The sequence below is a fragment of the Sorex araneus genome, chromosome X (assembly GCF_027595985.1).
Source record: "Sorex araneus isolate mSorAra2 chromosome X, mSorAra2.pri, whole genome shotgun sequence".
NCBI lineage: Eukaryota > Metazoa > Chordata > Mammalia > Eulipotyphla > Soricidae > Sorex > Sorex araneus.
The window spans coordinates 78,807,740-78,825,409 of NC_073313.1; the positions used below are offsets into that span (position 1 = coordinate 78,807,740).

The window sequence follows — 17,670 nt, forward strand, 5'->3', positions numbered from 1 at the left end:
CTTTGCTACCTAGAGAGACCCAGCAGTTTCTGTCAGCTATTCTGTTACTTTCCTCAGGAGCTGTCTTGGCTGAGAAATCATCCCACTCAGGAACTCATGAGGGGCTATGGATTGATGAGCCACCTTTCCCACAAAACGTGTTTATGTTTTAGCATGGGGCTTCAATCAAAAGAGTGGCTTGAATAATATGGTGTACAGGTGCTTTGGCATGATAGGTCAACATTATAGAGTCCCTCACCCCATTCAAGGTATGACCTTCTGGCTTCTCCAAACTCCTGGGTGTCAGACACACAGGGTCAGGAAACTTCAGTCACCTGAAGTTGATTTCCTCTTAGAACATTAAAGACCCTGAACACTTCCTTCCTTCCTTCCTTCCTTCCTTCCTTCCTTCCTTCCTTCCTTCCTTCCTTCCTTCCTTCCTTCCTTCCTTCCTTCCTTCCTTCCTTCCTTCCTTCCTTCCTTCCTTCCTTCCTTCCTTCCTTCCTTCCATCCATCCTCTTTTTCTGAAACAGAGATAGTACAAGAGTTAAGATACTTACCTTCCATGAAGTTGAATCCAGATTCTAATCCCTAGAAAGGCATAGGGTCTCTTGAGCATGGCCAGGGTCACTCCCGAGCACAGAGCACTGTAGCACTGTTGGAAGCTCCATGCTGCAAATCTTTATTTCCTAATAAGTGACACACTATCACATTTAAGTATAGTAAGACAAAGGAACAACTAATGAATGGAATAGATGTATTACTATCAATTGAACATTCACTAAATACTATCTCATTCTGTCCCTTCTCCAAAATAATATTGTGACTACAAATTTGAAGCAGATAGCTTCAGAAATTCGACATTTCCCCCATTCTGGGATTGGGGAGGTACATGGGGTGTGGCGGGGGAAGAAAAGAGGGGTATCTCTTGCTGGGAATTCTTGAAAATATGTTTGTTTGTGAACGAAATTTATTTGGATTTCCACAGGCTAAATTCTTCTCACGTAATTAGGCACAACTTCAACAACTCAAGGGAGAGAAGCTAGTAGGGATCTTCATCAAAGTCACCTATGTTAAGAAGGGAAAAAAAGAACAAGTTTCAGTTATGGGCACTGGGGACTTTTCACATAGAGGAAGTGTAAGAAATAGTTATTGAAAGACAGGAGCAATAGTACAGTAGGTAGGGCACCTTGCAAGTAGCTGACCTTTTTGTTCAATCACTGCCCATCACATATGGTCCCCTGAGCACCATCAGGAGTGATCCGTGTGCAGAACCAGGGGTAAGCCCTTAGCACCAAGAGGTACAGCCCCTCAAACCAAAACAAAATATTTATTTAATGAATCAATTAATAGAAGGATTAGAAAGTTATGGCAAGTTGTGACACTTTCTATGGATAGTGTCCTGTAAGCCTGGGTAGATTCATTCATCCTGACACCACCATTTACGTGATTAAGCATGTGTACATGCTTCTGGCACTGGTGAGTATACATGCTTCTGCACTGTGAGTAGCAGAAAAGCTATTCTTGGTAAATTTGCATTTGGGAGGATGTTCTTGGATAATCCTTGAATTCTTGGAGGATATCCATGGAAAAATCCTTTAGGAAGCAACCACATTAAATGATAACACAGACATACTAGATCCTCTAGGAATATGATAGTCTTGGAAGTTTAGGTTGATTCTGAACCCCAACAGTATAAAGTGATAGTAGAGTCCTTTTCAATCCAAGTGAAGCAAGTCAAGTTTCTGGAATCCTACAGGGTGCAATTTTAGGACTCAAAAGTGGTACTCATGATTGATGAGCACCTCACTGTCAGTCACAGGCCTCTTGGATCTCATGGCCTATCATTTGACAAGGCATTAACATTTTGCATCTAGGACTGGAGAGATAGTGTATGACTTAAGGCAATTGCCTTGCATGTGGCCAACTCTGGTTCTAACCCCAGCACCATATATGGTCCCTAAATGCCACCAATAGTCACTTCTCAGCACAGGCCTTGAGCATCAGCAGGTGTGGCTCCCAAATAGAGGAGGAGGAGGTGGTGGAAGAGGAGAGGAGAAATCTTGAATACAGCATTTTCAAATACTCCTGAAAAGAAAAGTCTCGACTGTTTTCTATTCTACTGATCTGCAACAGCCACTTGTCCTGAATACTGGTCTAAAGATCAGTAGTCCTTCCAGCTATGGGGCAATCCTCTGGAAGACTGCTTCATGAGCAGAGGGGAGAAGGCAGATGGAATAGAGAAGGGATCACTAAGAAAATGACGGCTGGAGGGAACCAGTTGGGATGGGAGATGCATGCTGAAAGTAATTAATGGACCAAGCATGATGACCTCTCAGTGTCTGTGTTGCAAGCCATAATGCCAAAACTAGACAGAGAGTATGGGGAATATTGTCTGCCATAGAGGCAGGGGGAAGGCGGGAAAGGGGGGGTATGTGGGGGATATTGGTGGGGGAAATATGCACTGGTGGAGGGATGGTTGTTTGATCATTGTGTGATTGTAACCCAAACATGAAATCTTGTAACTATCTCACAGTGATTCAATAAATTTTAAACATAACAAAACAACAAACAAAAAAGATCAGTAATTATGATCATGGGTGGTAAATCACTATTTTTCTTTTTCTATTTTAACTTTTTTTTTCGGCCACACCTGGGTGTGTCCACACTTCTAGCTCTGTGTTCAGGGTTCACTTCTAGAATTGCTCATGGTATCATGTGTATGCTGGGGATTAAACCCAGGTTGGGTGAGTGCATGGCAGATGCCTTAACCTGCTGTAGTATCTATACAGCCCCTTGTTTTCTTTTATACATCTTTGTTTAGTTTCTCCAAATATTTTGGACATGGTGAACCACTATAGAGAAATGAAGATTCCATAATCTGGTATTGTGGAAAAATACTAAGATTCTGTTGACTGATCAATTTGCTAAACCAGAAAATAGCGAGGCATCCTTTAGTCTTAAAACTCGCTAGCATATTGGATATCAGTCACCACATCAGTCACATTGAAGACAGAGAGAGTGTAGCTGTGAACAGGGACATAATATGCCCCAAGTCCAAAGTTAGTGACTCAAGTCAAAAGCTTTCTGGCCCCAGGTTTCATCCTTTTGCTTTCTTTTTTATTTGAAGTTGTCATGTTGCTCCTGGAGCTGACAAAACAGAAATGACATTAAATGAGGTAGCTCTGTCACCAGCACTGAGGAGATAGGAGAATGGCTACAGTCAAGTCAGTAGAACACTATTCTCTGTGTGTGATCTGGGGTCTACTTTGGTCTTCAGAAATGCTACCAAAGGCCACTACACTAGTTCCAAATGGGTGTACCAAACACAGTTATCACACCAACTTGAGGTTCTTAACTCTTTGCCTTTATCTTTATTTTAGGCTCTTAGACCAGCCCTTATTCTAGCCTATTCCTCCCAATACCCATTATTGCCTCAACAGCTGTCTCATTACCTAGACAATTAGCTATCAATGGAGGAAGATGAGCATCTCAGAATGCTTTGAAGCTCAGGGGTATTCTATTGCTGCTGGGCTGAGTGACTGCGTTTTTTTTTCTTAGTAAGGTGGCTGGAGAGATAGTATAGTCTAGAGTGCTTGCTTTGCACTTGTCTGACCTAGGTTTGATCCCCAGCACCCAATTTGAGATCCACTAGGAGTAATCCCTGAGAACAGGGTTGGAATTCAGCCTTTAGTACAGCTGAGTGTGGTCCAAACCTCCCATGACCAATTCTCCATAAACAGGGGCTGGAAAGATAGGTTGGTGGGTAGGACTTGCATGTGGCTGATCCTCGTTCAATCCCTGGCACTGTATATGGTCCCCCAAGCCTCATCAGAAATAATCTCTGAGCACAGAGCCAGGACTAATCCCTGAGCACTGCCAATTGTGGCTAAAAACCAAAATATTGAATGATTTCATAAGCAAATACAATTATGTGAAATGAGGACATTTCTACACACTTTTAAAAACACCACAAGAGCAAAAAGGTAATTAGGAGAACATCTTTGCACATCATAAATCTGACAAGGGATTTATATCCAAAATACACAAAGAACTCACACAGATTCACATCATGAAAATAAAACCAATGAGCAAATGCACAAAAGATCTGAATAAAAAATTCTCTAGTAGCGACAGGCAGCTGCTCTCACTCTCCCAAACACACACATGACTGTTCAACATCACTTATTTGCAAATGCAAATACAATGAGTTTTCACCTCAAATTTGTGATAAGGACCTATAGTCAAGATTAGAGCAATAAGTGTAGGCAAGGATGTGGAGAAAAATGAATTCCAGTACACTGTCACTATAAATTTAAAATGGCATAGCCTCTATGGAAAAACAGTATGGAGAGTACTTAAAAAATGGAGTTCAATATGATTAAACAAGGCCTACCTATGCATTCTCCAAAAGCTATGGGAACAGTAATTTGTAAAGATTATTTGCACCTCTATGTTCAAAGCAGCATTATTGACAACAGAAAATAATCAGAGTTCACCAAAATGCTCATCAGTAGATGACCAGATAAAGAAACTGTGGTCTATAATCTCAAATTGGGCCAGGGAGACTGATCAAGGACTATAGCATGGGGCTGAAGCGATAGCACACCAGGTAGGGCATTTAACTTGCACGAGGCCAATGAGGGTTCAATTCCCAGCATCCCATATGGTCGCCTGAGCACAGCCAGGAGTAATTTCTGAGTGCATGAGCCAGGAGTAACCCCTGTGCATTGCCAGGTGTGATGCAAAAAAAAAAAAGGACTATAGCACATACTTTGCATGCAAAATTTCCATGTTGGATTCCCAGCATTGCAAAATCCTCTGAACTCCACCACTGAGTATGTCTTGCCCACTCCCCCCCAACATGAAACCATGCCCTGTGGGACAAAAAAATGGAATACTCGGGTAATTAAGCTAAGTGAAATAAGTTGGAAGACGAAAGACTATTACATGGTTTCACCGATATGTGGAATATGTTACTCAAGCAGGATAAATGGCAAAAAACACCAAACTAATTCCTCATCTTGGTGACTTCTACAATGGTATGGTTATGGTTACTAAAGGGAAAGGGGAGGGGAGGAGTGAATGAGTAGAAGGGTCTTTTGGAATGTGAGATGGCACTAGAACTTTGGTGCAAAGTACAGTGAATACTTATGCACATATTGTGCAATGGAAATGCACTTCACAAAGTCTAAAAGTTCCTTTGGTTTTAATGGTCAACACTGATTTATTTTTAATTACTCATAATTTCTTTTAACTTGTAGTCTCTTCTACATGATTCGAGTAAACCACTAGACTGGTATTTACAAAGTTCACAAGGTGCTTCTATGCCTTTTCACAACTCAGAAGGACCCCAGGTATGTACATGCACTCAAGCACTTAAGTTCAAGGAGGAAGCATTTGCTAGGGTCACATAAGTGATCTTATATTAGTACAATGTCTTTGTAAGTGTAGACAACAAAACGTATTGTCTCACCATTTGGGAAGCTTATTTCTGAAGGTGAGCCTTGAGGAGAGCCTAGAGATTTAAAAGTGGAACTAGTTGCAGTAGACTTTAGGGATGGTGTCAAGAGTTTGTGCTCAAAAGATTTCTTCAGTCTCTCCTGTTTAAATCCAGCATTTAATGCACACCTGCTACCGCCATCTGAAAACACAAAATTAATAAAAGTCTGCATGCAAATGGCTGGATTTTAGAGTATATTAACTACATCCCAATCATCCTGTTTTTTCCTAAGCCCAACGCACAAAAGTGTATGTTCTGGACACCTCATTGAGATAGTTTTTCTCTAAGGTTTCAATAATTCTGTTTGAACTGTGATGTGTGATATAGGTAGAACCAATCCACTTACCAAGGGTGCCTACTTACTTCATCTGGAACCCAACACAGGGGCCATAATATGCCCTGACATGTGCCTGGGGTAAAGCCGGTGGTAGACTCTTCAAGTTCAAATGTACCTCCATAAAGGAAATAGACTGGGCTTTGTACTGAGATTAAGAGACTCTCCCTGCCTTGTTTAGAAGAGCCATTTGACACATAGACATCCATTTGCCAAAACTGGAGATAGTCTCTGAAGCAAACTCAGAGTCTAATACATCTCCCACTACACAGTAAGGGCCACTGGTCCACCCAGGCAGCCAACTAGCCAGGCATCTTAGGTGTTTTTACAAGTTCTCTCCAGCTCCACAATCATTATACTCAATACACTGTTGGATAGTGCCCAGACATCACCTCTTCCTGGAAGATAGTAGGCACTCAATCAATGTTCTTTTAATTGAATTGGGACTAAGGTAACAACAAGAAAAAACAATTTAAGGAATCCAGGCTAAAAGAAAAGTTCACTAAGTTAAAAGATGGCCCAAGTTAGCATCTTCACTTGACTTCATTCATCTCAGCCCACAAATCATTTTCCTGACAAGGAAACTGCCTAAATGCTGATGCCGATTTTATACGAACTCAAGTTAGGAGGAGCAAGTTCATCTGATCCATTTTGTAAAACCTGTGAAGTACAAAACTGCAGCCAAACTGGCATCTTACCAGAAGAGTTATCCAGTCTCAACCATCCACAGCAGAGGTGTATCTGCCATTGTTCCCGCACACTCTCTTTCATCACACAGTGAAACACAAAAATGAGGAATCCTAAGTGAGAAAAAAGTTAGTCTTTTTCAACCTTTTTTCATTTGCTGTCATCAACGTCCAAACTCAAACCTATTTTTGCCATTATAGAAACCCCTTCTAAGGATTCCAAGAGCCATTCTAGCATTTCGAACTCACCTTTGTGGTTTCTCTTCCCAAGGCAGTGGTGTCAAGAAGGTCTATATCAAAGCACATGTCAACCATAGCTTTCACCCTGGGCTGCTATTCATTATAAAACTTGCAGACCAGGCTTGTCATGGTAACCACGTGGTTCTCAGTGATCACTGATATTCACATCCTTGTGTATATCCCACATTGCATTCCCACATTGTACCGAGAGAATAGAGCAGAAGTAATGGCATGTTTGCACCCAAGATTTCCAAGATTATAATATATTAGTACTCAGGGCTGGAGCGATAGTACAGCAGTTAGGGCGTTTGCCTTGCACATGGCCAACCCGGGTTTGATTCCCAGCATCCCATATGGTACCCCGAGCACTGCCAGGAGTAATTCCTGAGGGCAAAGCCAGGAGTAACCTTTGTGCATCACCGGGTGTGACCCAAAAAGCAATATATATAATATATATTATATATTATATATATTAGTACTATGGCTTCTCTATTTCCCTCCCTCCATCTTTCTTTCTCTCTATCTCATCACTAACTCCAAAAGACAGTTCTTGTATGTCTTTTGTTTGCTTGTTTCTGAGCCACACCCGGTGGTACTTTGGGCTTCCTCCTGGCTTAGTGTTCAGGGATCACTTCTGGCCATGCTCAGGGGACTGCATGCAGTGCCAGGGATGGAATTCATGTTGGCTCCATGCAAGGCAAGCACCCTATTCACTGTGCTAACTCTCTGGGCTGTGATAATAAGACTAAAGTGTCACCATGACTGCCTTGTGATTAGACTCATATAGCAAAGGACTGAAGTATTCTGTCCACAACTCTGTGATTAAACCTTCCTAAAAGGACATTCCCCAGCCCCAGCTGACTATTCAGATTATTACAACCCTGACAGAATGACTGAAATGTCACAGAAGTTCCCAGTCAAACCCACCCAGCTACGATGCTCCTGACTCTCACAAATCACGGAAGATAATACACACTTATTGACTACTAGAATTGGGGGTGGGGAATTTTGGATGTAGCAATAAATAAAAATTATTCATGCTCTACTCTTGAACAAGTAAAGGGAACTTCGACTTAGAACTCAGACTTTGGGAAGTTCAATTCCCTCAGGTTATAGATGAAGAATTTTTTCATAAAAATTAACAGCACAGCAGAACAAGTAAACTCTTCAGGAAATACAAATGCAGCGCCCCCATCTTCCACTGATTTTGTGCTGCAAGTAGAATCAAGGTGCTATGTTTCTCTACCAACAATAACAGCATTTCTCACTCCCACATTCTACAATTTCACCTTGGAGGATAAAAGTGGGACTCAAGATGATCCTGATTGGAAATATCCTGTATTTAAAAGTTAGAGGCTGAAATATCTCCCATCAGCAGCTTTATTCTCAATTATAGTAGAAGTTTTTTATACACAGTCTTACCACTGAAACCTATATTTCCCATGTCTGAACTCCCATCATTCTTTTTTTAAAATTTATTTATTTTTAATTAGTGAATCACCATGAGGGTACAGTTACAGATTTACACATTTTTGTGCTCATGTTTCCCCCATACAAAGTTTGAGAACCCATCCCTTCACCAGTGCCCATTCTCCACCACCGGTACACCCAACATCCCTTCTACCCTCCCCAATCCCATCTCCCCCCACCCCACCCCGCCACTGTGGCAGGGTATTCCCTTTTGTTCTCTAAGTAGGTGTTGTGGTTCGCAATAAAGGTGTAGAGTGGCCACTGTGTTCAGTCTCTAGTCTACATTCAGCCCGCATCACCCTTCCCCCGCATGGCCTCCGACCACAATTTACTTGGTGTTCCCTTCTCTGAGTTGCCCTCTCCCCAGAATGTGAGGCCAGCCTCCAAGCCATGGAGTCAGCCTCCTGGTACTTATTTCTACTATTCTTGGTTGTTAGTCTCCTACTCTGTTATTCTATATTTCACAGATGAGTGCAATTTTTCTATGTCTGTCTCTCTCTTTCTGACTCATTTCACTTAGCATGATACTTTCCATGCCGATCCACTTATATGCAAACTTCATGACCTCATTTTTTCTAACAGCTGCATAGTATTCCATTGTATAGATGTACCAAAGTTTCTTCAACCAGTCATCTGTTCTAGGGCACTCGGGTTTTTTCCAGATTCTGGTTATTGTAAACAGTGCTGCGATGAACATAGAAGTGCAGATGTCATTTCGACTATACTTTTTAGCTTCTCTGGGATATATTCCCAGCAGTGGTATTGCTGGGTCAAATGGGAGCTCAATATCTAATTTTTTGAGAATCATCCATATTGTTTTCCAAAAGGACTGAACCAGCCGGCATTCCCACCAGCAGTGTAGAAGGATCCCTTTCTCTCCACATCCTCTCCAACAGTGGTTGCTTTTGTTCTTTTGGATGTGTGCTAGTCTCTGTGGTGTGAGGTGGTATCTCATGGTTGTTTTGATCTGCATCTCCCTGATGATTAGTGATGTAGAGCACTTTTTCATGTGCCTTTTGGCCATTCTCATCTCTTCCTTGGTAAAGTTTCTGTTCATTTCTTCACCCCATTTTCTGATGGGGTTGGATGTTTTCTTCTTGTAGAGTTCATCCAGTGCTTTATATACCATTGATATCAACCCCTTATCTGATGGGTATTGTGTGAATATCCTTTCCCATTCTGTGGATAGTCTTTGTATTCTGGTCACTGTATCTTTTGCGGTGCAGAAGCTTTTTAGTTTAATGTAGTCCCATCTGTTGATCTCTGTTTCTACTAGATTGCTTAGTTCCGTGTCATCTTTTAAGATACCTTTATCTTCAATATTGTGGAGGGTTTTGCCAACCTTGTCTTCAATGAACCTTATGGTTTGTGGTCTGATGTTGAGGTCTTTAATCCATTTTGATCTGACTTTTGTGCATGGTGACAGGTCGAGGTCTAAGCCCATTCTTTTGCATGTGGTTGTCCAGTTGTGCCAGCACCATTTGTTAAAGAGGTTTTCCTTGCTCCACTTCACATCTCTTGCTCCCTTATCAAAGATTAGATGATCATACATTTGGGGTTGTGTGTAGGGATATTCCACCCTGTTCCATTGGTCTTCGGCTCTGCCTTTGTTCCAGTACCATGCTGTTTTAATTGTTACTGCTTTGTAATAAAGTTTGAGGTTGGGGAGGGTGATGCCTCCCATTGTCTTTTTCTCAAGAATTGTTTTAGCTATCTGTGACGCCCATCATTCTTATCTTTATATATTTGTTCTGTTTGACTTTAGCATTCTCCATATATTTCCCATCACTTTTACTAGCTGTCAAGTTCTTGAAAGAGATATACCTTTTTTCTTTTTTTCATCTTTGTATTGTCTCAAACTTTTTTTCAAATGTAGCAGCTCAATATGTTTCTTATCTTAAACTCCAAGTACTTCATACACAAATTCTTTATCCTCTCTACATTAGTAATACTTTTGGGGGTCTTAAATATTTCATTTTTCCTTTCAGTTGAGGAGGGTTTCTCCCATATCTGAACGTTCTTCTTCTTTCTTTTTAATTTATTTTATTGAATCACTATGTGGAAAGTTACAAAGTTCTCAGATATATGTCTCAGTTATACAATGCTCAAACACCCGACCCTTCACCAGAGCACATATTCCACCACCAAAAACCCCAATATACCTCCCACCCTCCACCCCCCACCCCTGCCTGCATAACTGATAAATTTCACTTCATTTTCTCTTTACCTTGATTACCTTCCATATTTCAGCACAAAACTCACTATTGTTGGAGTTTCCCCACCCCAAAAAAACAGCGCTGCTGACAAGCAAGCATTTGATAATTAGTTTTCCATTGCTGAGAATGGAGAGATATGGATTTCGGATTTCTGTATTTTAGTATTTTAGCAAAGCGGCCACAACAAAGTGTGTGGCTGCCTGGGTCAAGTCTCAGTGGAGCGCGAGCCGGTATCGGCCCGGGCCTGAGACTGCCCAAGCGTCCCGCTGTTCCAAGTACATAATTCTGTCTTTCTTTTTTCCTTCCCATTCCACCAAGTTCATACCTGCTTATAATCCTCAAAATATGTCCCTGAACATTCTTCTGACTCTGTGCTGAGGTGTCACTCCAGTAGTGCTCAGGCTACAATATGCAGTGCAGGTGATTGAACCGTATTTGACTGTAATTGACTGCTTGCAAAGACAGCACATCAACATCCTATATTAGCTCCCCCACTCTTTAGAATAGTGCTTTTAGATGGCTGGTTAAAGAAACTTTGGTACATCTACACAATGGAATACTATGCAACTGTTAGGAGAGATGAAGTCATGAAATTTGCTTACAAATGGATAGACATGGAGAGTATCATGCTAAGTAAAATGTGAGAGAAAGAGATGGACATGCATAGAAGAACTACACTCATTTGTAGAGTATAGAATAACATCACATGAGGTTGACACCCAAGGACAGTAGATACAAGGGCCAGGAGGATTACCCCATAGCTGGAAGACTGTTTCATGAGTGGAGGGGAAAAGGCAGATGGGATAGAGAAGGGATTACTAACAAAATTATGGCTAGAGGAACCAGTTGAGATGGAAGATGCAAGCTGAAAGTAGATAATAGAACAAACATGATGAGTTCTCAGTGTCTGTGTTGCAAGCCATAATGCCCCAAAGTAGAGAGAGAGTATGGGGAGTATTGTCTGCCCTGGAGTCAGGGGGAGGGTGGAAAAGGGGGGGTTATACCTGGGATATCGGTGGTAAGGAATGTGCACTGGTGGAGGGATGGGTGTTTGATCATTGTGAGAATGTAACCAAAACATGAGAGCTTGTAACTATCTCATGGTGATTCAATTAAATAAAAAAATAAAAAATAAATAAATAAGAGTGGACTCATCAAATTAAAAGTATAGAATATTGCTTTTGATCCAAGTATTCCTCCCCTAAAATATTTCTTTGGTCCCAAGTGCATTTTGGAATCCTTGGTTCTGTATGCAGGTTTGGCTTATCTCCGCATTGCCCAGTTACTTCAAAGGTCAGTGATTAATCTTGGATTTTAACTTATTGTAAGCTGAGGTTGAGAATGACCCAGAAGTAAATGCCTCTAAAGCTTATTTCTGGTAGGGCCTAAGTAGGAATATTTTGTGTTTTTTTGGGGGGAGGTCAAACCCAGTTGGTCTTAGGGCTTACTCCTAGCTCTGTGCTCAGGGGACCAAATGCAGTGCTGGGGATCAAACCAGAGTCAGTGAATGCAAGATAAATGATTGACGTGTTATATCTCTCCAGGCCAAGAAGCAAAGAATCTTAAGGCAGGTGAGTGGTCCTTGCTGGTCTGATTCTTCTTTCTCCGAGCAGCATATGGACAAAGCCTGAGTTTGCAAGGCTTTGTTTTTAGAGGCTGCTGACAAAACAAAGTTCTCTACAGTGAGCAAGAAACAGAACGAACTTGAGAGTAGGTTTAAAGCTGTGGGGAGGCCATCTTGCTGACACAATCCACAGAGAAGCGGCAGGCATTCTGGTGAGCAACGCGGCCCGGACAATGCTCTGGACCCGAATCGGGGCCAGCAACACCGGGGGGCCGGAAGGAGGAGGTGCCGCCAGCACACCTTCTCCAGATGGAACCCTGGCGACACTGAGCAGCAACTAACACGGCTCCAGGATTCGGGACTGGGACACATCCGAGCCGCGCGGCCGCGTTAGACCTTTTCTAAAACCTGAAAACATACAATCTTTGAATGGAAAACTAATTATCAAATGCCTCCTTATTAGGGTTATCTTGTTTGGGGATATAACTCCCACAACAATAGTGAGTTTTGTGTTGAAATATGGAACGTAATCAAGGTGAAGAGAAAATAAAGTGAAATTCATCAGTTATACAGTTGGGGTGGGGGGCGGGGGGTATACCGGGGATTTTGGTGGTGGAATATGGGCACTGGTGAAGGGATGGTGTTTGAATATGGTATAACTGAGACATAAACCTGAGAACTCTGTAACTTTCCACATGGTGATAAAATTTTTTAAAAAATAAAAATTAAAAAAAATAAAAATGTGAAAGAGGAAAAAAAATAAAGCTGTGGGGAGTTGTATTTGGAGAAGAGAAAATTTGGAGTGGGAAATAGAGGTAAAGATGGCAGCTATAATTGAAGATGTGAATAGGCTGTCATGAAAAGGACAAATTAGGCTTATTCTGGGTGGTTGCCAGGTTAGAACTAGCAGCAGTAGGAGAAAGCTACAGAACAGCTACAAAATAAATCACAGCTATTATTTACTAAGCAATGACTACATCATAGGTATTGGATTATTGGTCCCGCTATTTGTCTTCTTTTTAAAAAGAAGACAAGGCTTTGAGGCTTCAAGTAAACCAAGGCTTTGAGCCTTAGTAAACCTCGGCCTAGCCACCAATCTAAGTCATCAAGCTATGTCAGGACTGAATGCAGGCAGCATTATTGTAGAGCTTATGATCATAACCACTACATTATCCCATCTCAGGGAAGGCTGCCCTGTCAAGGATTCAGAGTTGGTTAGAAGCCACTCCCATACATAGTACACCTTAAATCTATGCAAGTGTGAGTGTGTGTGGGGCGGGGAGTAGGGAGAAAGGGAGGTAAGAAGAGGGAGGAAGAGAGAGGAAGAGAGAGGAAGGTGGAGTGGAAGTTGAAAATTCAATGTTCTAGAATGGCAAGCTCTCTCTCTGGAAAGTTTCTGGTGGAAGCATGTGACTTCCTTCGCTGGATGGGACATTGGAGGCAGATGATTTTTGTTCCCTGGACCCAGCCCTGTGAGACTCTCCAATTCCAGATGGGAGGCAGCAATCTCTTTCGAAGCTAAATGGAAAGATCCAGCTCACTAACTCACAAGAGGGATTTCTCTTAATTTATAATAAAAAATACTGTGGTGCTGAAACTAGACCCTGTTCACATTTTTTTTTCTGACCAGCAACCACCAGGAAGGTGGTGCAGCGACTGATGAGAATAAAGCCCTCATGTCAGCGCAGGTAAAATTATCTCACTTCCACGTACGCAAGGGGCACCTGTGACAGCAGCACCTATTACTGCTCTGATTTCCAGTATGGAGTTGCATTCCTTCTCAGATTTAAGAGATTAGTCTTTGAATTCCAATGAGATGCCTGCCAACTCTCTCATTCTTCTGCTAGCCTTCCTTTTTCTTCCCAGATTGATCTGCTTATTCACTGGAACATGGACAGTGAATGGATGATTGCAGGGTTTTGTCACCTGAGTTAAAAATATTTGGATGGGGGACACATCAGACTATGATAAGGGCTTAATCCTGACTCTGATTAGGGACCACTCCTGGCTGGACTCAGGGCCCCATGTGTAGTGCAAGAGATTGAACCTAAGTAGGTTATGTGCAAGGTAAATGCCTTACCTGCTGTACTATCTCTCCAGTACCCATCATCTAAATAAATTTGTGCAACTGTCTTTCAGAAATGCCTCTCATGAACATAACTGTTTCACACCTTAATAAGGGCAACCCCTTCTCTCAGAAGTGCAAACCTGTCCTCTGGTTTTTAAATAACTAACTTGATTGCTGGATTGATTTCATTCTTGTCTTGAGTATTTGAGTCATGGATGTGTATAACATGAGTTTGAAACTCAGGGCTCTGTAAGCCCTCTCTCGACAAGATGACACATTCTGTCTGGCAGCAGGACAAAGAAATAGGAACGTTTGGCTCTTGATTGACACCCAGCTGATGACCAAGAGATTCTGGATCTGTAAGACATTGGTTTTAGTCCCCAGGAAGCCCCAACTGGATCTTCCTTCTAGTCATGTCAAATTCCTGCCAAAATAATATTTTCCCCTCCCACCATGAAAACGAAACCTCACTGTTGGGAAAATGTCTCTTCCCCTTTAAGTCCTCAACTGCTTTTCTTTCTTGTGTTTAAGTTGCTTTATTTTTAAACCACTTTTCATGGGTGAACATGTTTACCCTCAGAATTAGCAACACAATGAGAAGCCTGGGGTTACTGCTGAGGAAAAAACGAGCACTGGTGTCTGACTCCTAAGCCATTTCAATGGACACTCAACACCAAGGCAATATTTTAGTGAGAACTGGATAACTCAGTGCAGGCTAAATAGTTCTTTCAAGAGGTAAAGTCTAGACCAAATTTATCATCAAGGAGGCATTCCGCAGAGATATTCCAAGGATGAAATTCCAAGGGTGTAATATCTCCAGGGATAATACAGGTAAAAATCATATAAATGAGTGCCACAGAATGATACAAGAAGATAACTGGTAGGAGAGGGGGACAGAAGAAGGGTACAAGGGTACCACGGATGGAAAAATGTTGAGAGACACTGGTCTAGACCAGTAATCTTCAACAATAAATCTATTGAGAGGTGTCTATAGAAAGTCTGAAAGCACTGGTCTAGACCACCACCAAGGCCTCAGGCCCAATCTAGGATATAATCAAGTTCTGGTAGTTTCGAAGGAAACCACTTGAAAGTGATAGGGAGCACTCCTAAAAATACTGTACATGCCACAGAAAGGAATCCAAATGGCATATGGAGGAAAATGCCATACTTGGAATTTCACATTTCAATCAGAATATGGCTCTATGTAAAGTAAACTGATTCTAGTGGGACAGAATGTTTCAGTTGCTACACATCATTGCTCCAGGATAAGATGGATTTTTGAAACATAAAATTCTATGGCAAAAAATAAAAATTAGTGTGCTCAGTGAGATAACAGAGGTCTACTCTGACTCAATCCCTGGCACAATTTTCAGTAATGTGTATGGTTGCCCCAAGCAAGCACCACCAGGAGTGACCCCTGAGCACAGGGTCCCAAAGAGTATTGCCTGAATGAACATTAACAGGTATGGTCCAACTCCCCCTCCAAAAAAATAACAAAGAACTAAAAACTGTATGATCCTAGGCAAAAACTATACACTGACAAATGGCCAAAGGTAACAAATCTGAGAACTGGTCCAGAGAAACTGAGCTTACTATGGCACTGGCTTAGGGAAGGCAAGAAGAAAATACGGAGATAATGGTGGAGGGAAGTAGACACTGGCGGAGGGTGTATTGTTGGAACATTATATACATGAAACCCTGTCATGAACACTATTGTAAATCATGGTGCCTTAAAAAAATAACATACATTTATAATTTTAAAAGGGCAATAAGAAAGTATTCTTTGTACTGAGTTTTTCCTCTCTCTCTCTGTAGCACATATAATATCTGGCATGTAATGACTGAACACCTGTTTATATTTTTAAGGTTCTTCAGATGTTGAGTCCCAACTGCAAAGGGTTCTAGGGTCTTTGAAATTCTGCATTTAAAATTTTTTTAAAAAAACAATACAATTATTTATTGTGCCATCTTAAGAATGGGGTTTGACATTTGCCTCATTTTCCAAATGTTGTTGACCACATAACCCTATTCTCATTGGAGCATTACTGAGAACTCCCCAGAAGATAGTACTTTGGTTTTAAAAAAAAGTGTTTATTGGATGAATATTTAAGAGCAGTAGGTAAGTAAAGGAGACCCTAAATAATGCTTTGTGCATGTTAACACACAGCCAGCCTCATTAGCCCAAATGACTATGGTCAAACTGAAGCTTAAGAGCATTGAGTTGAGTGAATGCCTATTTCTCCCAAGATTTCTGAAGGGGAGTGGACCACATTCAGCAGTGTTCACTTCACAGTTTACTCTTGGAGGTTTCCAGGGGACCATACATAATGCTGGAGATCAAACTGGGGCCAGTTGCATGCAAAAAATCACCTTAATTCATGTGGTATCTCTCTGGCCCTTTCCAATAATTTTTTATCAGGTAAAATAAGGTCAACAATAACCTTAAAAATTTCTCAGTGGTCTAGTACTCGGAATTCTAGCCTTTTTATTTTTCATCTTATCTTTGTCCTACCACTTAAAACATCATTGAACACTTGTTCCTTTCAACAGAAAATAGGAAGGTGGTTCAAGAGCTAAGAAGCTATTAGTTTAGAATGATCTAATTCAATCAACATTTCAGACTTTTTCAAAGTTGGTTTGTAGCAAAATTCGAACTTTGATCTTTGCCTTGACTCACACTTCTTTGATCTTCACATTCACTTCTCTTATGACTCTCTCATTTCTTAGCCTGGATCATTCCCATAATATTAGGGCATCTGATGCAGCCAGTCTTTAGGATCAAAAGCTTAGTTTCTCCTGTTGAGTAATTGCTAAGTTGCTTCTTCCTTTGAATGCATTTCAAAATGTTGACACAACTGTGTATCTGTACACTTATGAACGTGCATGTTTTATGTCATGGATACAATAAGAAATATTGCAAGTCTGATTGTAACAGATATTGCCAACTAGTGGCAGTAAGTTCAGCACTCTGGGCTTTTTCATACATTCTGAGTTAGACAGTAGGTTGAGTATTCAATTACATCTAGCTAAAGTTGCCAATGGTTGCCTGCCAATGCACTAACAATAGAATTCTTCCTTTAGTCCCTAAAATATGATATTATTTTCAAGGCAGCATAGACTTTGCTGGAGACCTAGCTAGTCACAGTAAGGACAAAGAAGCATCAGTTACCTTGCAAAGTGTTGAAAACGGCAAAAAGATACAAGAAAATATTCCTCACGGGTCCCCAGGCAAAAAAGGCAAACCCCCAGGTGAGGCCAAGTAGGAATGTTAGGCTCATGATGCCTTTGAAGTCATGCAGTATCATCTTCTGTCTCTTTCTGTGGCCTTGAGCTTTGATAGAATTCAGCTGCAGAAGAACAGTGCCGAACATGGAGATATTTACAAGAAATATGAGGCAAAAATAAGCCACAACTGAGAAGTAAAAGGCAGAATTGTCCTTAATCCAACAACTGTAAGAAACAAAAAAAAGGCCATTGTGAGGTAAAGAAACAAAATCCTTGGTTGCAGCCGTACTCTGAAGATCATGTAGTGAGCTTCACTTCTACAATAAGGACTCAACAGATTTCACACACAACCATTAAAGGCAGAACCAGAATTAGGACCCCCAAC

General features: G+C 41.3%; 1 protein-coding gene across 1 annotated transcript in view; it reads right to left on the reverse strand.

Moving 5' to 3' along the window:
* Positions 1-1,002: 1,002 nt before the first annotated feature.
* The window catches only part of ADGRG4 (adhesion G protein-coupled receptor G4), a 152,646-nt gene continuing 135,978 nt past the window's right edge, over positions 1,003-17,670 (reverse strand). The window contains exons 20-23 of the mRNA XM_004606657.2: positions 17,230-17,510; positions 6,515-6,616; positions 5,456-5,623; positions 1,003-1,047 (exon numbers count right to left, since the gene is read on the reverse strand). Coding sequence (XP_004606714.2) covers positions 1,022-1,047; positions 5,456-5,623; positions 6,515-6,616; positions 17,230-17,510 — 577 coding nt within the window. The 3' untranslated portion in view covers positions 1,003-1,021. The remainder of the gene's footprint in view (positions 1,048-5,455; positions 5,624-6,514; positions 6,617-17,229; positions 17,511-17,670) is intronic.